This window comes from Drosophila sulfurigaster, chromosome 3 (assembly GCF_023558435.1).
Source record: "Drosophila sulfurigaster albostrigata strain 15112-1811.04 chromosome 3, ASM2355843v2, whole genome shotgun sequence".
Taxonomy (NCBI): domain Eukaryota; kingdom Metazoa; phylum Arthropoda; class Insecta; order Diptera; family Drosophilidae; genus Drosophila; species Drosophila sulfurigaster.
Window position 1 is genome coordinate 49,682,111 of NC_084883.1, and position 21,458 is coordinate 49,703,568.

General features: G+C 40.5%; 7 protein-coding genes across 15 annotated transcripts in view; 3 read left to right on the forward strand and 4 right to left on the reverse strand.

The window, feature by feature from the left end:
- Positions 1-325: 325 nt before the first annotated feature.
- Positions 326-971, forward strand: LOC133844481 (ragulator complex protein LAMTOR4 homolog). Its single transcript, XM_062278497.1, has 2 exons — positions 326-471; positions 528-971. Exons 1-2 carry the CDS (start codon positions 326-328, stop codon positions 766-768), a joined length of 387 nt encoding a protein of 128 aa, XP_062134481.1. The 3' UTR covers positions 769-971.
- LOC133844472 (vacuolar fusion protein CCZ1 homolog) lies at positions 874-2,650 on the reverse strand. Of its 2 annotated transcripts, none has more exons than XM_062278479.1 (4): positions 2,378-2,650; positions 2,219-2,316; positions 1,427-2,157; positions 874-1,374 (listed from the first exon to the last, which is right to left on the reverse strand). In XM_062278479.1, the coding sequence occupies exons 1-4, from the start codon at positions 2,522-2,524 to the stop codon at positions 896-898; spliced, it is 1,455 nt and encodes a 484-aa protein (XP_062134463.1). In that variant the 5' UTR covers positions 2,525-2,650; the 3' UTR covers positions 874-895. The 2 variants fall into 2 exon arrangements, with proteins under 2 accessions (XP_062134463.1, XP_062134464.1); XM_062278480.1 differs by having other exon boundaries at positions 1,433-2,157; positions 2,378-2,639.
- A 269-nt stretch (positions 2,651-2,919) lies between these two features.
- Positions 2,920-7,928, reverse strand: LOC133844468 (polyubiquitin-C). 2 transcript variants are annotated; one of them, XM_062278475.1, is made up of 3 exons: positions 7,801-7,928; positions 7,604-7,668; positions 2,920-6,119 (listed from the first exon to the last, which is right to left on the reverse strand). In XM_062278475.1, the coding sequence occupies exon 3, from the start codon at positions 6,106-6,108 to the stop codon at positions 3,133-3,135; it is 2,976 nt and encodes a 991-aa protein (XP_062134459.1). In that variant the 5' UTR covers positions 6,109-6,119; positions 7,604-7,668; positions 7,801-7,928; the 3' UTR covers positions 2,920-3,132. The 2 variants fall into 2 exon arrangements, with proteins under 2 accessions (XP_062134459.1, XP_062134458.1); XM_062278474.1 differs by lacking the exons at positions 7,604-7,668; positions 7,801-7,928 and adding an exon at positions 7,053-7,211.
- Positions 7,929-8,284: 356 nt separating this feature from the next.
- Positions 8,285-9,895, forward strand: LOC133844475 (very-long-chain enoyl-CoA reductase). Its single transcript, XM_062278484.1, has 5 exons — positions 8,285-8,503; positions 8,593-8,820; positions 9,070-9,286; positions 9,350-9,465; positions 9,533-9,895. The coding sequence occupies exons 1-5, from the start codon at positions 8,361-8,363 to the stop codon at positions 9,735-9,737; spliced, it is 909 nt and encodes a 302-aa protein (XP_062134468.1). The 5' UTR covers positions 8,285-8,360; the 3' UTR covers positions 9,738-9,895.
- A 248-nt stretch (positions 9,896-10,143) lies between these two features.
- Positions 10,144-12,915, forward strand: LOC133844469 (anaphase-promoting complex subunit 5). Its single transcript, XM_062278476.1, has 2 exons — positions 10,144-10,321; positions 10,373-12,915. Exons 1-2 carry the CDS (start codon positions 10,202-10,204, stop codon positions 12,536-12,538), a joined length of 2,286 nt encoding a protein of 761 aa, XP_062134460.1. The 5' UTR covers positions 10,144-10,201; the 3' UTR covers positions 12,539-12,915.
- On the reverse strand, positions 12,549-14,507 carry LOC133844479 (mitochondrial import receptor subunit TOM22 homolog). Of its 2 annotated transcripts, none has more exons than XM_062278495.1 (3): positions 14,345-14,507; positions 13,342-13,386; positions 12,549-13,244 (listed from the first exon to the last, which is right to left on the reverse strand). In XM_062278495.1, the coding sequence occupies exons 1-3, from the start codon at positions 14,363-14,365 to the stop codon at positions 12,936-12,938; spliced, it is 375 nt and encodes a 124-aa protein (XP_062134479.1). In that variant the 5' UTR covers positions 14,366-14,507; the 3' UTR covers positions 12,549-12,935. The 2 variants fall into 2 exon arrangements, with proteins under 2 accessions (XP_062134479.1, XP_062134478.1); XM_062278494.1 differs by lacking the exon at positions 14,345-14,507 and adding an exon at positions 13,552-13,890.
- An 869-nt stretch (positions 14,508-15,376) lies between these two features.
- Positions 15,377-21,458, reverse strand: part of LOC133844478 (calcium-binding protein E63-1) — a 39,981-nt gene continuing 33,899 nt past the window's right edge. For all 6 annotated transcript variants that reach the window (XM_062278488.1, XM_062278487.1, XM_062278493.1 and 3 more), the window contains 3 exons: positions 18,568-18,739; positions 18,350-18,498; positions 15,377-16,607 (listed from right to left, as the gene is read on the reverse strand). In XM_062278488.1, the coding sequence (XP_062134472.1) occupies positions 16,585-16,607; positions 18,350-18,498; positions 18,568-18,739 (344 nt within the window). In that variant the 3' untranslated portion in view covers positions 15,377-16,584. The remainder of the gene's footprint in view (positions 16,608-18,349; positions 18,499-18,567; positions 18,740-21,458) is intronic.

Here is a 21,458-nt window from a genome sequence, read left to right on the forward strand (position 1 = left end):
TAAAACTTTTAAGAAGCACCACTAATTGTTTTCTGTTAAATATTCATATTTTTGCAATATTAAAGTATTTACTGTCATTGGCTAGTATCAAAGGGAATTTTAATATGATAGAGTAACTTATTATAATAAGTTTAATGATATTATTAACAAATTTTGCATAAAATCAAAAAGTACTGCTAACAGCTACAAAATTTGTTCAACAGCCGGTTAAAATAATGTTGTTGGGACTGTGTCCGCGCTGACGGTTGAATGGCAAATATTGAGCAGCTGAGAAAGAAAAACAATTGCAGTTGTTTTTATTATTTGGGAGTGGTAAGCCTTGAAAATGGATAAAGATAAGCTGATTGTGCCCAACCAAATTGGCTACTTGATACTCAAGGATGATGGAACCGTGCTGGAATCTGGCGGCGATCTTAAGAACGATGAACGCAGCGCGAATGTAATAATGGGACTGCTGAATTTAACCGAAAGGTAAAACCTGCATTTTCTGCGTCTTTTTGAAGCCTTATCAGTTTCATGTTTTGCAGCATCGATGAGAACTTTATGCCCAACAGCAGCTGTGAGCGCATTACGATTGATTACGAACATCATAGCTACAGCATTTGTATGTCGAATCGACGCATTTACATTGTGAAATCGAGTAAATCGTCCCACAATGGAGCAACCACCAGTTCATCATCGTCGACCAGCGTTTATAACGATGCCACCGAAGGCAACAGCAATGCAACAAATCCCGCCAGCACGAGCAGCAGCACAGTGTTGGCTTGAAAAGACGCGACGCAGCCCAGCGCCGCTTGTTGTCGTTTCTGTCAACATGGAACGACTACTCGAGACAGCGACAACGACTGGCGGCATTACAATTGGAAAACGCCCTTTATTTATTTGATACTGCTGTTTATTTGTCAAAAAATACATCATCTGTGAGCTCTTGTTCAAATATACGCTTCGCTTCCTGCGTCACATCTAACAATGTCGCCTTACTCTTGCATAGAATCACATAATATTGCCGCCAATTGCAACGACGCTTCACAATCCAATAATCATTCGTTGTCTTCACCTGCAACTCCTCCGTGGCAGCAGCATTACCTGCTGCATTCGTATCATTTATGGGGTTAGCCAAGTCAGCAATAATGCTCATCACATTACGCGGTATCGATTTGGCATTGCGATAGATGTTTGTATGATGCTTTAAGCTTTGTTCGTTGATAAAGAGATATTTGGGAGCGCTGTCGTTGGAGTTGTTGTCATGCAACGTTGTGGACACGTTCTGCTTGGAAATTTCAGTGGAAATGTCGCGCGATAAACAACTCAGCTGTGGTCCCAAATAGTTATTCAGTTCCTCATAGAATTCCGGTTGCGGCGCCGCCAATTTAGCTAGGAAAGAAACAATATATTAATGACAATAGCGTTTGGTAATATAGCTCACAATTACCATCGACAAACAGACATAGAGTTAGACTTAAAGCGCGATAGACGAGCAAATAATGCGATTCAATATTGCCGTCCACATCCAGATAGACTTTAATGGGCGTTTCCTCCTCACCACTTACAAATGCACCTTGACGATACTTCTCCGCATTGCTGTTATCGGCCGACGACATTGCCAGGATGTGGGAGTGCAAACTATACAAATCACTGGCATTCAATTTGCCACCACAAACGACCTGCTCGTTATACAGCATAATGCACTCCTTGATGACGGGAAAAGTGTCGCACAGCATGTTAAAGTTGTGGGCACGCAGGAAGAGCGTCTTGTCCAAAGCCAGGTACTGAATGGAGTGCAGCATGTCCATGATGTCACATTGCTTCAGCTCCTTGGAGCTGCTCAAATAACGCGCATAGAACTGCTGCAGCTCAGCGGCCAAAAGCTGACGTTGTTCCTCACTAGCTGCAGTTGACGGGCTGGCTGTGAGCTTGGTCTGCAGCAGACCATAATGGAAGCGATACATGTGGTAGCATTGCCGCAACACAGCATGGTAAATGCGATCGGAAACTTCGACGCCACGATAATCCGCGACTTCGATGCCATCTTTCAGGCGGAACTCCTTGGGAACATTGAGCACCATGACCAGCCAGTAGCCGGGCTCTGGTTGATGAAACAGTTGTGTCGTCTTTTGTGTGTGCAAGGCTTTGCAATCATCTTCGTTGGTGAATGTGCTGTGAGCGTTAATTTATTTATATCGTGCTAATTTAATTTTTTAATAAATTACTGACTCACCCTGTAAATGTTATGATGGCTTCGCTGAGTCCCACATCCCTGATTTTTGTATTTAACTCAATGTCAACAGGGTGATAGAACAGCACTTTTTTCTCTTCCTACAGTTGATAGTTGATTTTTTTAATGCGGTTTTTAATGCAGCCCCAAGTTGCAACTCACCTCGCCCTCTTTTTGACAAAAGCTGGAATTGAATATATAGAAACTACGCAGCGTAATTTCAACACGCTGCAAGACTTTTGCCATTGTGTTGCCGTCAATTTGATCAGCAGCCGCAGGTTGCCGTCGTCGAATGTAGATGGGCAGCATTCACCACCAATTCATCAAAATTCCAGTCAACTTGCCACTCTTATGGCCATTCGCAGCGGAACGGCGACACGAATAAAGAAAACAATATTAGCCCCGAAACCATAGCAAAACATTCATGGAGGTGGCAACGCTGCGTTTGAAACACTGATCGGCATGTAGTGTGACCATGTAGATTTTTCGAATTTAAAAATTTTTAATTTAACTACAGTAGAAAAATATATTTAGTTGGTTTATCCAAACATTAATATTTTTCTGCAATCAAAATGATATCAAAATCGATAAAATTTTTTTCGGCCCTTTCATTCTTTTTAAAAAAGTACATACCCCCGCCAAATTTAAATGTATATATGCCCTAAAAAAACGAATTCAACAATTGCAACAGTGATTTTAATAAATATTTTAAACAGATTTTAAGCCAGAAGAAACAGCAGTCAATTTATTTTTTTCAGCTAATGCTTGAACTTGTAATTTAGAATTTATCTTGCGATTAAGTGTAATATTGCAGAATAAAGGAATGGTTCAATTCTTGTAGACAGTAATTAAGTGTGCAAAAGCCATGTATAAATTTCTTTTGAATCTTGCATTTTTATTTTCGGGTGGTTCTTAAATTAAGCTTGGCAACCTCCGCGGAGACGCAAGACCAAGTGAAGAGTAGATTCCTTCTGGATATTATAGTCGGACAAAGTACGACCATCCTCCAGTTGCTTGCCGGCGAAGATAAGACGCTGCTGATCTGGGGGGATTCCTTCCTTGTCTTGGATTTTAGCCTTCACATTCTCAATGGTGTCGCTTGGCTCAACCTCCAGGGTGATGGTTTTTCCAGTAAGGGTCTTCACGAAGATTTGCATACCACCACGGAGACGAAGGACCAAGTGGAGGGTCGACTCCTTCTGGATATTATAGTCGGACAATGTACGACCATCCTCCAACTGCTTGCCGGCGAAGATAAGACGCTGCTGATCTGGGGGGATTCCTTCCTTGTCTTGGATTTTAGCCTTCACATTCTCAATGGTGTCGCTTGGCTCAACCTCCAGGGTGATGGTTTTTCCAGTAAGGGTCTTCACGAAGATTTGCATACCGCCTCGGAGTCGGAGGACCAAGTGAAGGGTCGATTCCTTCTGAATGTTATAATCAGAAAGGGTGCGACCATCCTCCAGTTGCTTGCCAGCGAAGATGAGTCGCTGCTGATCTGGGGGGATTCCTTCCTTGTCTTGGATTTTAGCCTTCACATTCTCAATGGTATCAGAAGGTTCCACTTCCAGGGTGATGGTCTTTCCGGTCAGGGTCTTCACGAAGATTTGCATACCACCACGGAGTCGGAGGACCAAGTGGAGGGTCGATTCCTTCTGGATATTATAGTCGGACAATGTTCGACCATCCTCCAGTTGCTTTCCAGCGAAGATAAGACGCTGCTGATCTGGGGGGATTCCTTCCTTGTCTTGGATCTTGGCCTTCACATTCTCAATGGTGTCGCTCGGCTCAACCTCAAGGGTGATTGTCTTTCCAGTCAGGGTCTTCACGAAGATTTGCATACCACCACGGAGTCGGAGGACCAAGTGAAGGGTCGATTCCTTCTGAATGTTATAATCAGAAAGGGTGCGACCATCTTCCAGCTGCTTGCCGGCGAAGATGAGACGCTGCTGATCTGGGGGGATTCCTTCCTTATCTTGGATCTTGGCCTTCACATTCTCAATGGTGTCGCTCGGCTCAACCTCAAGGGTGATTGTCTTTCCAGTCAGGGTCTTCACGAAGATTTGCATACCACCACGGAGACGGAGGACCAAGTGGAGGGTTGACTCCTTCTGGATATTATAGTCGGACAAAGTGCGACCATCCTCCAGCTGCTTGCCGGCGAAGATAAGACGCTGCTGATCTGGGGGGATTCCTTCCTTGTCTTGGATCTTGGCCTTCACATTCTCAATGGTGTCGCTCGGCTCAACCTCAAGGGTGATTGTCTTTCCAGTCAGGGTCTTCACGAAGATTTGCATACCACCACGGAGTCGGAGGACCAAGTGAAGGGTCGATTCCTTCTGAATGTTATAATCAGAAAGGGTGCGACCATCTTCCAGCTGCTTGCCAGCGAAGATGAGACGCTGCTGATCTGGGGGGATTCCTTCCTTGTCTTGGATCTTAGCCTTCACATTCTCAATGGTATCGCTTGGCTCAACCTCCAGGGTGATGGTTTTTCCAGTGAGGGTCTTCACGAAGATCTGCATACCACCACGGAGTCGGAGGACCAAGTGAAGGGTCGATTCCTTCTGAATGTTATAATCAGAAAGGGTGCGACCATCTTCCAGCTGCTTGCCGGCGAAGATGAGACGCTGCTGATCTGGGGGGATTCCTTCCTTATCTTGGATCTTGGCCTTCACATTCTCAATGGTGTCGCTTGGCTCAACCTCAAGGGTGATTGTCTTTCCAGTCAGGGTCTTCACGAAGATTTGCATACCACCACGGAGACGGAGGACCAAGTGGAGGGTTGACTCCTTCTGGATATTATAGTCGGACAAAGTGCGACCATCCTCCAGCTGCTTGCCAGCGAAGATGAGACGCTGCTGATCTGGGGGGATTCCTTCCTTGTCTTGGATCTTAGCCTTCACATTCTCAATGGTATCGCTTGGCTCAACCTCCAGGGTGATTGTTTTTCCAGTGAGGGTCTTCACGAAGATCTGCATACCACCACGGAGTCGGAGGACCAAGTGAAGGGTCGATTCCTTCTGAATGTTATAATCAGAAAGGGTGCGACCATCTTCCAGCTGCTTGCCGGCGAAGATGAGACGCTGCTGATCTGGGGGGATTCCTTCCTTATCTTGGATCTTGGCCTTCACATTCTCAATGGTGTCGCTTGGCTCAACCTCAAGGGTGATTGTCTTTCCAGTCAGGGTCTTCACGAAGATTTGCATACCACCACGGAGACGGAGGACCAAGTGAAGGGTTGACTCCTTCTGGATATTATAGTCGGACAAAGTGCGACCATCCTCCAGCTGCTTGCCGGCGAAGATGAGACGCTGCTGATCTGGGGGGATTCCTTCCTTGTCTTGGATCTTGGCCTTCACATTCTCAATGGTATCGCTTGGCTCAACCTCCAAGGTGATGGTTTTTCCAGTGAGGGTCTTCACGAAGATCTGCATACCACCACGGAGCCGCAGGACCAAGTGAAGGGTCGATTCCTTCTGGATATTATAGTCTGACAATGTTCGACCATCTTCCAGTTGCTTGCCAGCGAAGATGAGACGCTGCTGATCTGGGGGGATTCCTTCCTTATCTTGGATCTTGGCCTTCACATTCTCAATGGTGTCGCTCGGCTCAACCTCAAGGGTGATTGTCTTTCCAGTCAGGGTCTTCACGAAGATCTGCATACCACCACGGAGACGGAGGACCAAGTGAAGGGTCGATTCCTTCTGAATGTTATAATCAGAAAGGGTGCGACCATCCTCCAGTTGCTTGCCAGCGAAGATGAGACGCTGCTGATCTGGGGGGATTCCTTCCTTGTCTTGGATCTTAGCCTTCACATTCTCAATAGTATCTGAAGGCTCAACCTCCAGGGTAATGGTCTTGCCAGTCAATGTCTTCACAAAGATCTGCATCTTGAATTATTCTGAAAAAAAATCAGAAAAAATTGTTTAGCAGCTGAATAAAACCAGACAAAAATGTAACTTAAAATAACATCTGGAGAAAAAAAAGCACAAAAACAAGAACTCAATTCCCCCAGACTGCTTTGTTTCCCGATAGCGGTGTATATGTATGTGTGTGTGTATACCAAATATATATTCTCAGTACATTTCCTCCCCTACAAAGAATAATTTGGACAAAGGCAATAACCTTTGTCTCCAATGACGACGGCCATTGCACTGCATTGTGTGCGATTTACTCATAAGATTAGGTGGTGTACACACAGATGTTGTATACTATAAAAACGAGTTTCGTCAGCCGTTGGCATAGAAATTTCCAGTGCGTCATTTATATTTTTGCAAATGTATATATTGCAATTATAAGAAATATATATTTGCTTAGCATGACTAAATATATTTATAATTAAGAAATTTTAGTTGTTTTATAATAATCTAGGATATTTAAGTTTTTTTTTGTAATTTTATCAAAAACCCATAATCGGAAAAATAAATGAATACAAAAAAAACAATTTAAAATCTTAATTTGACTAATATTTGGCATTGGAAAATTAGACTATGACGCAAAGGCATAAATCAATGAATACGTATGTACATATGTACATCATATGTACGTTTGCGTTTCTCGAATTTTTTAGTGACGTCACAAATTGATTTCACAACAAAGTGCCAAATGGCTGAATACGCATTTTGTATTTGCAAATAAACAATACTTCTGCAAGGGCATATCTATATATATAATATGTATATTGGCATAAAAACGAGAAAACACAACTACTACGCAGCAAAATAAAAAACAAAGGAAGATAAAAAAAAAAATGGCTGCGCTCTGATTATTTGCGTAATGACCCAAGTATTTCCCATTTTAAAATTTGAATATAAATTTTTTATAATGCACTTACTTTTTTTTAACACAATATATTAGTTTTCACTTTTTCTTTTATATTTTTCACACCCAAAAATTAACTTTTTTATAAATGCTTTATATTTTCACTGGATGCTTTTGCTATTGAACTCGCTCACTTGCTTTGCTTTTTGCTTTTGTGCTCGTTTGCTCTTTGCCAGCTCTTTTTATAGCTTCTGCAACTGCAAGGGGAATTATGTCAAATTTGTAGAGCTGTCCTGCTCGCACGTTAATTATCAGTTTATTTAAAAGTGAAACTATTCACTTGCTTTTAAATTAGCAGAGCTACCATAGATTGCAATGAAGTTATCCAATTACATAATGCTTCAGTGAAATAAAGCCAAATAATAAATACAAGCAATAACCATTTTATAGAAATAGTTTTTAACTGTGAATGCAATTGCAGTCGTCAGCTGTTATATATGTTTATCTCGCTTTCACAAATTTTCCAGAGTTGCCACATGACTTTAAATACATTGGGCACAATAAGTTTATGCCTTTGCAATATATAAGATTTATATTACATATTTTATAGAAATATTTACTTACCCACTTATATATCCAAAATTGATGTTCAATTGGGTTGTTTATTTTTTTATTCAATGTACACTTTCCTGAAACCACAAAATTTTGTTTAGTTATTTATATGGGTATTGGTCATCAAAACAAAGTGAACGCAATTTATTCTTTTTTAAAAGATTTTGTTCGGAAGCCTTACTTAAATATTTTTTATTTACAAAACTCACCACACAATTAAAATAAAAAGATTTTTTTTACAAATTCAAGACGAGACCTGATTCACGTGCTGATTCGACTGGCTAAGTAAAAAATTATAGTAAACTCTAAATAAAATCTGAAAGCATGGCTTGCTTATATTTTATTGATATTATAATTTAGTCAACATTTATATTTTATTATATTCACCGTTTTGATATACTATTTGGTTGGTTGTCACTGTATAATGAAAGACGAATAGTTAAGTAGAGTGACCAGTTTTTTTAAAGCCAACAGCTTTTGACAGTAAGCGTAAAAATGTTTTTCAATTATAGATATATTCTATGGCTTGGCACTATGCCTTGAATAATATTATCAACAGAAGCTATGGAAGTAATAAATAATAACCCGCGAATCAATTATCATTTGAAAAATCGAGTGTAACCAAACTATTATATTTATGGCTATATTAAAGCAAATTTGTAAGCAAACTGGCCTATTTGAAAATTATGTCTTTGGTCACACTTGAGGTAAGACTACCTGGGCAGTAAGATTAGCAGAGAGATTGTCACGGAAAATTAACGTAAATAATATGGAGCTAGAAGTACTTGATGCAAGGAACTCCAAGTCCTATGGCAAAGTGCAGGTGTCCTCATCGTCGCTATCCATCAGCGAATTGCGTGTGGTGATTCATAAGTCCCTAAAGCAAACGCCGCATGCTGACCGCATATCGCTGTAAGTTCATAAACACACATATATACATATGTATGTATTTATTGAACCCGTAGCATATAATAAAAATTCTTTTCAATCTTGTATTAAAGTCGCTTGGAACCGCGTGGCAAGAGCTTGAAGGATACGGACTCAGTAAAATCCCTCAATTTGGGCAATGGCGATAAGGTCTACATCAAGGATTTGGGACCACAAATTGGCTGGAAGACTGTATTCCTGGCTGAATACGCAGGTCCTTTGATTGTCTATCTGCTGTTCTATTTCCGCCCAGAGTTGGTCTATGGCAAGGCGGCTGGCAACGCGATCTCACTCACCACGCAGTAAGTATGCCAATGTGTGTGTGTATGTGTCGTATCTGTGTGACTTTCGCCAGAGTCGTTCGATTATATTAAGCAGCAACAGCGACGACGACAGCTAGCGACCCGCATTGACCCAATGCCCAACTAATTTGCGCTTATGCAAAGCTTTTCAGCAAGAGTGACGATCACAGCTCGCTTTTACCTGGCTGCATAATTATTGACAACAAGTTTTGATGATTGAACCGTTTTTGGTGTCTCTTTTTTTAATAGCATTGCTGCTGGTTGCTACACCGTACATTATGTGAAGCGTTTGTTGGAGACGATCTTTGTGCATCGCTTCTCTCACAATACGATGCCATTGCGTAATCTTTTCAAGAACTGCAGCTACTATTGGGGATTCACAGCATATGTGTCCTATCACGTCAATCACCCATTGTACACCTCGCCCTGCATGTGCACTGTTTGGGCTGCTCTTGGCGCCTTTGCCGTAAGTCATCTTTAAATCGTAATTCATGTATGAAAACTTGTCCTAATCTCTTGTATATTACAGCTCTGCGAATTGGGCAACTTTTCAATTCACATTGCCCTGCGCAATCTGCGCCCACCGGGCACCAAAGTGCGCAAGATCCCTGTGGCCGACAGCAATCCCTTGACCAAGCTTTTCAAGTAAGTCCCAATTGATAAATTTATTTATCTTTTTATATACAATACTAATCATATTGCTTTGTTGCAGCTTGGTGTCTTGCCCCAACTACACCTATGAGATTGGCGCCTGGGTGTCCTTCTCGGCCATGACTTCTTGCCTGCCAGCTTATCTGTTTGCTTTGGCCGGTGCTTTCCAGATGACTGTTTGGGCTTTGGCCAAGCACCGCAATTATCGCAAGGAGTTCAAGGATTACCCCAGGGGTCGTCGTGCAATTTTCCCATTTGTTCTTTAAATGGCTAAGTGTCGAACAAAAACAAAAAGCTATACATATTCCAATTCATTTAACGTAGAATTAATTAGCTTCACTAAAATTATAAATGGGTAGAGGACTTTTGAACTTTGCGCATGATAAATAACAACAACAAATAAACACATACTTAAAATGGGTAATGAGCTTTAGGCATATTTAGTTTTCTACGGACTTTGAACTTGTACGATTACAGCGGTCATCAATTTGTTTGTAGGTTGATATCTAAGCAATTTTTAAAATTTGCGCGCTATAACGATGCAACGTGTTGGAAGCTTTGGCTAAGAACGTAAAGCTGACTGCTGTTGTAGTTGAGCAATTTTTCAAATTACCGCGCCTTAGCAGGGCTGCAAAAATGTTACAAGTTGGCAGCTCTAGTAAACAGCGCGAAGTTGGCTGCTGTTGGGCGTGTTGTTTTTGATGCCGGTCAAACAAATTCGGCTGCCGAAATGAATCTCTTCGAGGAGCTGGATACATTGGATCCCAGCTCAAAAGTGGTGCCTCCCCGCATTGAGACGCCAACGCCCCACAAAATCGCCGTACTGATTCTGCTAAAGCAGTATGTTAAGGTGAGTTTAAAGTGAAAATAAAGCAATGTTTTCATGGTGGACTTTTGGCAGGACAAGAGCAATTCTTTGGACACCGGCATTGCGATGCGTCCGCAGGCGCGTCGTATGTTCTGTATGCTGATGTTCAAGTTGGTGCAAGAGGCCGACATGCCTTACAATGAACTACACAATCTGCTCACCACGCGTCCCTACAAACTAGAAACCCTGATGCTCGAATCTTTTGAGAAGGCGATGTCCGAGTTTTGTGGCACGGCAAGCATTGAGGCGCTGTTCGACTTTGCCGATATGCAAAACATCGATACGTTGCATCATGCCGATCTTGGTGTCAGTCAGTTCAGTATGGTGGGTATCTATGTGCGCCGCATTGCCGTTGTCCTGCAGCGTTTCACGTTCGCTGAGATGATGCACATGTATCGCAACATTTGTGCTTATTACGAGAAGGGCATGCGTGCTCTGGCCATTGGGCCACGCAAACCCATTGCCGGCGGGGTGCTGCATCGCACACATTCCCCGCCAGCGCCACCCCCACCACCGCCTGCCACTGGAGCTGGCGATGCTGCTGTCGTCACACAAGTGAAAAAGGAGGACACAGAGTTGTGCACTTTAGAGCGCAATGCGATATGCAAATGGGCACCCAAACAGGCGAAGTTTTTCATTAACAAGCAGTCGGATCTGCTCGATCATGACGAAAGCAGCGCACTGTCACCCAAGCAGCTTGAACGCAAAGTACAGGAGATCATACAGGATTTGCCCCTAAACACCACAGCTTATTTCTTGGGTTACATGAATCAGTTGCGTGTCCGGGATTATTACAATGCACTAAAGGCGCTGCATCGTGCGCTGGATCGCTCGCCGGTGCGCTTGATGAGCCAGGAGAAAGGCTATCAGTATTTCTGCATCAATCTGGCTGTATTGCATGCCACCTTCGGACATCGTGACGAGGCACTTGCTGCGCTACGTGAAAGCATTATGCTAGCCCAAGAGCATGGCGACAAACGCAGCCTGAATCTGGCCAACACCTGGCATTGTCTACTGCGCAACGAGTTGCCGCTGTCTTATGTACAACGCAGTGTCGCAGACATCAGCGATGCCGATGGAAATCTGTTGCAGAATTACACACTAGCTTTACACTTTGCCGTCAAGCTGGGCACTGTGGCCGGCTATCAACCGTTGCGTCTGTTCGACCTGCTGCAACACAGCGATCATCTGACCAATCGTAACAATCTGGCCAATCATGCATCCGAAGCCTTGGCGCTACGCAGCGCTGTCTGGTGCGCCTATGGACGCCACGAGCTGTCGGCCCTCTATGCCCAGTTGCTGTTGTCGGTGCGTGATCGCTTCAATAGTCACGGCGCCGCTGGCACAGGCAGCGCTTTGGCCAGTTTTGCGTTGTGGCTGCAACTCCAAGGAGAGTTGCGTTTAGCACGCGTGCTGCTGCAACGCGCTTGCCAGCAACTGCCTCGCATGCCGGGCGCCGAGTGCTGGATGATCAGTCAGTGTCATGTGATCATACAATCGGGCATCTATCGCTGTCGCTGGCACGATGCGCTCAAGGCTTGTGATCAGCTGCATCTGTTGGATGCAGCGGGTGCCATGCAACAGCGCGCTGCCATCTATGTGGCAAAGCGGGAGTTTTACAATGCACGACGGCTGCTAGACAAGTTGGCTGCTCGGCCGGAGTTGCCGTTTTTGGTACGCATGCGTGTCCAGGTGCTGTTGGCGTATTGCAGTTTAGCCGAGGGACGTTTTGCCAGCGAGGCGGTGACCTTGCTATTGCGTGTGGCCGAGGATATGGCCGATGCACAAATGGATTACGAGCTGGCGCTGGTGGACATGTTGTTGGCCCAAGTCCTGCTGTTGTTGGGCATGCCGCAGAAGGCCTATCAGGCCATCAAACGGAGCATGGATGACATACACATCAACGGCGGGTTGTATGAACGTGCTAAGACCGACTTTGTGTTTGTGCGCTGCCTGTTGGCCATCACAGCGCTGGATGCACGCAAGGCACAGCTGCTCAAATCGCTGGAGATACTCGAGCGTGCCGCACAATCCTTTAAGAAGCTGTCGGCGCATGCCAAGGTTCTCGATGTCTACGTGTTTCTGGCGCAGCGTTTCAATGAGTTCGGCGAGCGAGGACTGCGCAACAAGTATGCTGGAGAATTCCGGCGCTATTTCATGGATCATCCTATACCGCGAGAGTATCTCGGTGGACTGTAGATTGTTCAACTCTTAATAAACGTAATTTATTAATTTGTTATTAAACAGTAAGTTGTTTTGGTGTGTGTGTTTCTGTGTTGTGTGTTTTGTGGGCCAACTACAAATACTCGTACTAAGCCCCATATAAGCAGAAGTTCTGTTTGCAACTTCAAGGCAGCTTAAATGCTGTGTGTATTAATGGTTGTTGTTGTTGTTTGTTAATTGGAATTGCTATTGTTTTGTTTGTTTTATTTCCACTGGCAGGACGCTGGGGACTTGAACTTATAATCTAGAGCATGTGGCAAATTAATTCCATTATTGATCTGGGAGTCCCTCGCGCGCTGTTACTCATCATAGAACTAATCCTTCTAATATATGTATGTTGTTTATGTTATGTATGGTTATCGAAAAAGATTAATTAACGAATCAATGGTAAACTGGGCGATGGTCCAGAGGGGGCCATGGCGCTGCCAGGACCCAGGAGCACCTGCTTCTGCTGCGACTTGTGCAGCTCCTCCATTTGGGCGCGCTCCGTCTCAAAGATGACGGGCGCAAACAGTATGACGGAGCTGGTGAAGAATATCCATGATGCACTGCACGAGAACTGATACAGACCGCGGCAGCTCTTCACTGTGGCACTTGAGACGGCGCCGACAACATTGCGCACCGATTCCGGGAACATTTCTGTCAATCCCAAGATGCGTTCGCCAAACGATTCATCGGGTTCCTATAGCAAGCATATTTTTTTTTGTTTGAGGTTAGAAATGAAGCTGTTTACAAACATCACAGAAAACAATAAGAAAAAAAGACATGCGCTCACTTACATCATCGTAATTGTCACCCTCCGTTTGTGGTTCATCGTTGACAGGCTGCAAGTGAAAGAAAAGCACATTGTAATTAATATAATCAATACACTACGCATGATAAGCATGATGGTAATAATCGTGAGACTCTTCGAATTACGTGAGCACGCATTTAGAACGGGAGCCGATTGTTGGGGGAGGAAGGCCTATTTTTTGTGGCAAATCACTTACTAGGGCCACGGTGCGACGCTCAGGGGTCTCGTCCTTGCTGCCACCTAATGAAGACATCCCGCTATCCTTTTCAATGAACTCAATATCAGGATCAGAGTCCATCAAATCCTCAATTTTCACGTTATCGGTATCCACTTTTGCGGCTTTATTTTCAACACTCTGTCGTAAATTTTCTGGGCTTGCGAACCCTCGTAATTGTATGTCGCACAAACAAACACGAAAACGTTAACGAATACAATGAACAATTAATTCAGTTTGCACTGTCGTTTAATTGAAATTTTCTTTCGTTTTTCTCGTTTTTATAAAAATTGATTTTGTGAGTGCTCCGCGATAGTGGTGGAGAAAGACCGATGAAATTATCGATACGTCGACGGCGTAAAAATCGATATTTTTACGGCAAACGCCGTTGATTTTAGCATTTAAATGCAAATTAATTTAGTTTCCTTAAAAAAATTATACTATTTTTGTTAATTCATTTACTTTTTTTTTTACAAAATATAGGTTTTTGAGAGCTGTTTTGTTTATCGAGATGTGACCATAGTCATTGAAGGTTATAAATCGAATTGGATATACTAAAAAGGCAGAAACCCCGAGAATCGAGACTTGGTTACTCTTTAATTGAGATTGTGCAAACTATGCACGGCCCGTGCAGAAGGGCGCTTAATTTTGAACAGATTGTTGATTTTATGATATTAAAGAAGTCTGAAGCACGACTAAAGTAGTTTGCGGTCTCACCATGAAGAGAAATCGAAGCATCAGAATTCAAATTTATGTTGTTCCATTGCATATTTACCTTGTCATCCATATCACTCATGCTCCGTAAGCAACTTTTAACTCCAACGTCTTATTTTTTATATAAAATATACACGGCATGCACAGAGTAAAATTTAGATACGTTCAAACAAACGTGAACGACAATATTTTTTTCCTATTAAATGTTTTCTTAGTACTGTTTGAAGTTTTACTGAGTTCAAGGTGTTTAATACCAACACAAAAAAAGCAGCATGCTTTTTTATACTCTTGAATCGAAAATATTAATGAAAACAAGTGGATTCCGTTGAGCGTTTGTGTATTATCTTTTATTATGTCCATTTCGTTTCATTGTTTACAATTAGAAATTATGAAATTATTAATGCTTAAACAAAAATAACTACAGTTAACATACATATGTAAGTAGGTATGTACGCATATAGATAATGTCTTAATTTTGTGTAAGTAATATTAAATAGTTTCTTTATTATTTTCTTCTTTAACAAAAACCAGTATTTGTATAGATTAAGTATATATATATAGTATATATAGTATTGGTAGGCATATAGATTTGCATATACATAATTTAAGCACAATTAGATGTCATAAAAATCTACTTCAGTTAAGTACATTTTTTTATTTGGTATTTTTTTCGGTTAACAAACGGTTATTTTCGGTATTTTAATACATGTATCCTTTAGATGCTCAATGCTCAATCCAAAAAACGTTTGTTTCAATTTGTTTGTTGCTCCTGTTTTGTAAATACCATCAAAAAATGTTGTGGTTTGCTTTCCTTGTATTTCCAATTTGATTATTTTGTACCATTGACCTGATGAATTATTGCGTCATCTAGTGAATTTCTTCTCCCTTTCTCTCTCTCGCTAAATATGTGGTATTTTATTTTGATTTGTGACGATCAATCAAGAGCACTTTTTATATAAATGGATATAAGTATATTGTTGAGTTAACTCTGCAAATGTTTCAAATATTTGAAACCACAATACGATTTTGTTTATATTTGCTATAAACTAATGGTACCGGGACGGCGATGCAATGGACTCGAATTTTTTGGTATTTTATTTATTTTCTGATTTATTTTATTTTATTTTATGAAATCAACTTAAAGGAAGCAAACTTATGGAAGAAAGAAGTTTAGATGACTAGACAATAGACTGTAGTAATATAGATTTTGATATATTGATTTTAATTTATTTTATTTTAATCAAAATTTGTTTATAAAATATATACTTCTATATGCTTTGAAAATTCCACAATTGTTTTGTTTTGTTTATTTTCATTTGTTGTTGGAGATTTTCAATTTGATTTTGCAATTCAATTGCATTTTGATAATTGTTTGCTTTTCCAATAAATAGTTTATATATTTTTATGATGTACATATATTTTTATACATATATCTTTAAATAGTTTAACAATCATGTTTCTCGACATTTAATATAACTTTTATGATTTCTGCGCATTTCTTGATGTGTGTTTTGTGTATTTCATATTTCATCATTTCTTATATTTTCCAAGTCGAAATAAAATAATTGTTTTTTTTTTTATTATAAATTTATTTCTTATTTAAATGGTAAACATTTATTTTATATGCTTAAGCTAGCAAATTTGAAACATTTTGTGGCTTTGTTGTTGTTTTTTTTTTGATGTTGTTGTTATTGTTTAAAACTCAAGCATTTTAACTAATTTACGTTCGTTCTACATATATGCAGTAATTAAATTTCTTTTTTTTTACATACTCTGTTTTTGTTGTTTTGCAGCACCCTAAACACAATATCACTCACGCGCTCAGACTTATCCGAATATGCATATATATATGTAAGTATGTATGTGTGTGTGTGTGTGTTATGATTTCACATCGAACTATATAATTTATGCATTAATTATAGCTTGCTCCAAATATGAACTTAATTCGTATAAAAAAATGAATTTCAAGAATTCGCATGATTTAGAAACTAATTTTGTGTGTTTGTGTGTTTGTGTGTGTGTGTGTGATGAAGATCAACTCAAAGTGAGATTTATGTATGTGTGTGTGTGTGCTTGTGTTCCTTCGAATTCCTTCCAAGTTCTTAACATAACTAATAATATAAATTTATGTTTTTCTTTTTCTTTCTTTTCTTTTTTTTTTTTGTATAAAACATTCATTCAATTTTGTTGTCTGAGTATGTTAGTAATCACTTAATAATTAAGTTGAATTTGTTAAACATTTCGCCATTCTCTTTGTGTTTTTTGTGGTTTATTTTTTTGTAATTGCACTCAATTGCGGACTTAGAGCAAAAGTCTCGTAAACTCTGTGAATGAGAAAAGAAAAAAAAGAATCAAAGTCAATGACAGAATTTATTGTTAAAATGTTGAAAATCTTTCTCTACCAAATAAACTAAAGCTCCACCCACATGCAATATAATTGACACTGTTCTACCCAAGTCCAAAGAAAAAAAGAAAAAAAAAGAAGAGCGGACTTTTATGGCCAACAAAATGATGAAAGGCATTTTGGCCTAAAGGAGCCCCTCGGGGGACGCACGTTCAACGTGTTGCGCAGCGAATCATCGATACCACGCCCACAAACCGCCTACGAACAACATGCAATGTCAGCGAAATAAAGCAAACAAGCGTGTATGCTCGACTAAAGGATATCCTTTGTTAAATAGTACGGGAATTAAGTTAAGAATTTCCAAAAGATTAAGATAGAAAATAAAATTAATTACGAAAGATTCTCAGAGATTAAATTCTGATCATTGTGATAGTTGTGTTTACAGGATATATCAAAGGGGAGCAGCTTTTTTGCTGCTGGTCGTACATGCCGGTGTAAAGTAAATAAAGTGAAATAAATAAATTGCAGATGCCAGCAAACAAACAAATAGCAGGGGGGAAAATCGGTGGCAGGGGCAACAGCAAAGGGGCATGCGTTACAAGGTCAAAGTATCAACTAGCAAAGCGACGGCATATGAACCTAATGATAAACCCAAGCCAAAGTACACACACCGAGTGCACACACAAAGGCACAAAAATGTGCTTGTGTTGTAGACATGACCAACACAGCAGATACTCGAGCTTGAAAGGGACATCTTCGTACTGTGTGTGTGTGAGTGTGGGCAATGTATTAGTTTGTGTTTAGTAAATCAATTTAATGCCACGCAAGGGACACACAACAACACAACACACACACAAACACACACAGATACATTTACAAAGCACAGAGCACGTCCTTAGCCAACTGTTTTTATTTTGTTGCTACCAGCAAAAGTTGATAGAAGATGTAAATAGAGAAATGTCCTCGGCAAAGAATCTTGTTTAACTTTGCACATTGCATTGCATACTTTGAGGCGTAATTGAAAATACATCTTTGCCGTCAAAGCAAATATTGTATAGCATACTTTCCCATGGCGATTTTTATATAAAGCATAAATTTTAGATTGCATACTTGCAGGCGCCGCTTGAAATCAAATATATATATTCTTTGCTGCTGTAAGTACAATGTAATCGGCCAAGTTTAAACCGATTTGTGGTAAAGCTAACCAAAAAAGAAAAGCAACCGAGCCAATCTTTGGTTTATGGCATGTTGCACCCACAAAACACTAAAACAACGTTGCGGGTAAACAAACAAATAATGCGGCCGTATAAAAAAAAGTGCGTTGTTGTTTGCAGAAGGGGCAATGGCTGCGCCCTGTATCTTGGCATAGGTTATTCAACTTGGGCTTTCGATTGTTGTCTTGTTGTTGCTGTTGCCGTGTGTATTTGTGTTTGTCTAGCTGATTTATGAGTGAGGCGCTCTCCAGAGGCTTTTGCAAATATTGGCACAAGGTTATACACCTATGTGTAAGTGTGTGTGTTTGTTTATGCCTGTTTTATGCTGCAGCTTGATTAACGCACAGACAGTAACGGTAGCAAAGCGAATGGCTGTGGCAAGTGTAAAAGCATTTTGTGGTTTCACTTTTATGGGTCCTTTACCACAACTACAGAACGAGAGTAGAGACCCTGAGCCTAACCCTGAGCCTAACCTTGTGCTAACTGCACATATGTTTTGGGAACTTACCCTCGTAATTAATGCGACCATCCTGATCCAAATCGGCAATTGCCAGCAGCTGCTCCAGTTGCTGTTCGTTCAAGGGCTCGCCAATCATTTCCATGGCGGTCTGCAGTTCATCTCGCGTTATAAAACCATTCCCATCACGATCGAATACTCTGTGAATATAGAAGATAATGTTATTGTTGTGAAGTTGTATTTGTTGCAGTTGCATTGGCAGTACTTACCTAAATGCAGCTATTAAGTCTTCGGTGACATCATCGTCTGCGTCCACCGGCTTGCTGGCAGTGCTGGCGCTATCGCTGTCATGCTGCTGCTGCTGCTGCTGTTGGTCGTCTCGCAGTGCTTGGATTCTGCCCACCCATTGCAGGAACTCGGCCTCGTTGATTAAACCGTTTCCTGTAATTGAAAGTTTGAGATTGAGAGCGTGGGGTAAGTGCACGATTTAGCAGTAAAAGCTCGCCAACTGCAAATGCAACGATTACACAGAGAGAAAAAGTATAGATTGAAACATAAATTGCACATTTTGATTTAAGATATTTTTGAACTTAAAAAACCAAAAAACTTTTAATATGATTTTTAGGTTTGAATAATATTAGGCTAAGTTTTTTACGCTAAAATTGCCTTTAAAAATTTAAAAATCTGTTTTATTCTAGATTGAAAAAAAGATTGCAAATATTGATATAAGATTTTTTGGGTCTTAAATCAAAAAATTTTAAACTAAGATTTTTAGGTTTGAAAAATCTTATAACAAATTCTTGCTTCAAGAATGTGCCTTGATTAAAGAATTTTTTTTCTTAAAATGTTGGAATTCCCTTCTCTAGAACCTTAATTCTGGTGTTGTTGCTGTTTCCTTAGTAATTATATCTTGGGTTCAAACTCTAATCAGCTCGTATATAAAAAAGGGACAAATGCTAGAAACTAATACAAGTAATTCATACATCAATGTAATTGTGTAATACGACACACGATATAAACACGATATCCTTTTTTAATTTTAAAAGCTCTAATTTTAAGATTGTTTGATCTTGATTTAAGATTTTTCCTTCTTGGTTCGATTTTGAGAGTTTTTCATTATAGAAATTTTGTAGATTTTGTTTATTCTAGAATAAACCTTCTTGGTTCAATTTTGGCATCGTATAATCTTGATTCAAGATTTTATGCTTGATTTTGATCTTAATTTAAGAATAAAGCTTCTTTGTTTAATTTTGACATCATATAATCTTGGTTCAAGATGTTATGCTTGATTCTAGCACGTTTTTTCTTTCTGTGTAGCACACAAATGCTGCTGTCGCATGGGGGTTTATAATTGAAAGCTTTGCTTTTGTTGTTGCTTTGCTAGTTGAAAAATGTTTACACGCTTCAAGCGGCAGCAACGAGGACAACATCGAGAAAAACGGTCATTGTTATTTGCCATTTACCCACACACATCCACATCCACATCCACACACACTCACACTCATTCTCTCGCTCTCTCTCTCTCTCTCTTGCGCGCACTCGGCGTGTGGCGAGTGCAACGAAACGTTGCCTACTTTTGTGCGCTCAGGTGGTCGTCGCCAAACACATTTGCTGCTACGCATACAATGCGATTTTCCTTCTTCTTTTTTTTTTGGTTTTGGGATGGAGAAACACACCACAACGCCTGTTAATCCGTTATCTTAGCACCACTCACGTCTCGCAACAACTTTTATAATTAAGTGCAAAGATAAAACCCAAAGTGAAAACCTTTAGCGCTTTGCTGTTTGCCGACTTCCGGAAATGGCGCCAGCAACAGAGAAAATCCATAGCCTTGACCTTAAGCATAGAACTACGAAACCATCTAAAATCACTTTGAAAGCAACAACTATTCAGATACCCTAAAGATAAGCGTCTAAGCAAGTAAATTATTCGCTGGCATTCCTTTTGTTTACTGGTTATACAATTGCTAAAAGCTTTGCCGAAATGAAGTGCAAATCAAAGATAATCTTGCTTGGCATAAATTTTGTGGCCAGAAATACAAAAAAAATGAGCACTGCTTATATAATTGCGTAACTTTTTTCCCGTGCTGCTTCCGGCTTCCAACTTTGTTGGCTAAACAGTGAAAATATTTTTAATTGCAATTTGTTTGGCTTGAAAATATGAATTGCTAATTCGTCTCATGGCAACAATAATGAGCGCCCGCACAAAAAAAAGGCATAAATAAATTAAAAGTGAGCAAAACTCGAAAATTGTATGCAAAGCATTCTTTTGGGCGCAGTTATTTCAGTGCTGTTTATTTAACAACTTTGTTTTGATCAACTTTCTAGATCCCCAAATATGCATTCGATAGCAAAAATTTCATCGCCACCCCCTCAAGGCCAAGGACGTCGCCAATCTTTATGGCATAACTATGAAGCCGCAGGCCAAAACCAAAAAGAAACCAAAAAAAATAATGAAAGAGAAAAGAGAAAACTTCAAGTCAGGTAATTTCCATAAATTGTAAAGTTGCCAAGTTTCCATTTTGTTGCACTCGCTCTGCGTTCTCTGTGTTCCGCTTTTTCGGGGCTAGTTTGTGGTGTCGCCTGATTTGACGCCCCCTCCCTCCCTCCTCCCACGCAGAAGCCTTGTCTCTCTGCCAGCACCCTCGGCAATGCCAATGCCAAGGACATAAAGATACAAACATACGAGACTTTTGCTTGGTGACGTCGCAAAACGGCAAGAAAAATCTGCAAAAATGTTTGGTAATTACACTGGCCTTCTGCCCCTCCTCTCTCCTCCCCCTCACAAGCCATCGACCTTGATAAAGTGCTAGAAAAAGTTTACGATGTTTTTGTCCCCATGTGTGAGTGTGTTTGCTTAAGTGCCTGGTCTGCTTTATTGTTGTTGTTGGTGCTGGGCATTAAAAATGCATGAAAAGTCATAAAACTTGATGCCCATTCGAATCAATTAGACAAGTTACAAGGAATCTTTTAGTGTGTTGACTTATCGCTGAGCAAATGTTATGTCATCCTTCAGCCAGAGCCACTGTGCATACTAAATGTATGGCTCTTGCTGCTTTTCTAGTATTCTGTGTTGTATTGTGTGTTCAGTCAAGTCGTGTGCAGCTGACATTTCGTTGAGCAAAAAAAAAAAACAAGTAAGAAAGCTGCAGTCGATTATG

Excerpts from the sequence above, each read along its gene's own strand:
- LOC133844481 (XM_062278497.1), top strand. The coding sequence starts at position 326 with ATGGATAAAGATAAGCTGATTGTGCCCAACCAAATTGGCTACTTGATA. Across the intron at positions 472-527 it reads CTGCTGAATTTAACCGAAAG|CATCGATGAGAACTTTATGC; the intron begins GTAAAACCTGCA and ends CATGTTTTGCAG.
- LOC133844475 (XM_062278484.1), top strand. The coding sequence starts at position 8,361 with ATGGAGCTAGAAGTACTTGATGCAAGGAACTCCAAGTCCTATGGCAAA. Across the intron at positions 9,287-9,349 it reads CTGCTCTTGGCGCCTTTGCC|CTCTGCGAATTGGGCAACTT; the intron begins GTAAGTCATCTT and ends TGTATATTACAG. Across the intron at positions 9,466-9,532 it reads CCCTTGACCAAGCTTTTCAA|CTTGGTGTCTTGCCCCAACT; the intron begins GTAAGTCCCAAT and ends GCTTTGTTGCAG.
- LOC133844469 (XM_062278476.1), top strand. The coding sequence starts at position 10,202 with ATGAATCTCTTCGAGGAGCTGGATACATTGGATCCCAGCTCAAAAGTG. Across the intron at positions 10,322-10,372 it reads TGCTAAAGCAGTATGTTAAG|GACAAGAGCAATTCTTTGGA; the intron begins GTGAGTTTAAAG and ends GACTTTTGGCAG.
- LOC133844472 (XM_062278479.1), bottom strand. The coding sequence starts at position 2,524 with ATGCTGCCCATCTACATTCGACGACGGCAACCTGCGGCTGCTGATCAA. Across the intron at positions 2,317-2,377 it reads TTTGTCAAAAAGAGGGCGAG|GAAGAGAAAAAAGTGCTGTT; the intron begins GTGAGTTGCAAC and ends TATCAACTGTAG. Across the intron at positions 2,158-2,218 it reads GCCATCATAACATTTACAGG|CACATTCACCAACGAAGATG; the intron begins GTGAGTCAGTAA and ends TAACGCTCACAG.
- LOC133844468 (XM_062278475.1), bottom strand. The coding sequence starts at position 6,108 with ATGCAGATCTTTGTGAAGACATTGACTGGCAAGACCATTACCCTGGAG.
- LOC133844479 (XM_062278494.1), bottom strand. The coding sequence starts at position 13,653 with ATGGACTCTGATCCTGATATTGAGTTCATTGAAAAGGATAGCGGGATG. Across the intron at positions 13,387-13,551 it reads AGCGTCGCACCGTGGCCCTA|CCTGTCAACGATGAACCACA; the intron begins GTAAGTGATTTG and ends TTTCACTTGCAG. Across the intron at positions 13,245-13,341 it reads AGGGTGACAATTACGATGAT|GAACCCGATGAATCGTTTGG; the intron begins GTAAGTGAGCGC and ends TGCTTGCTATAG.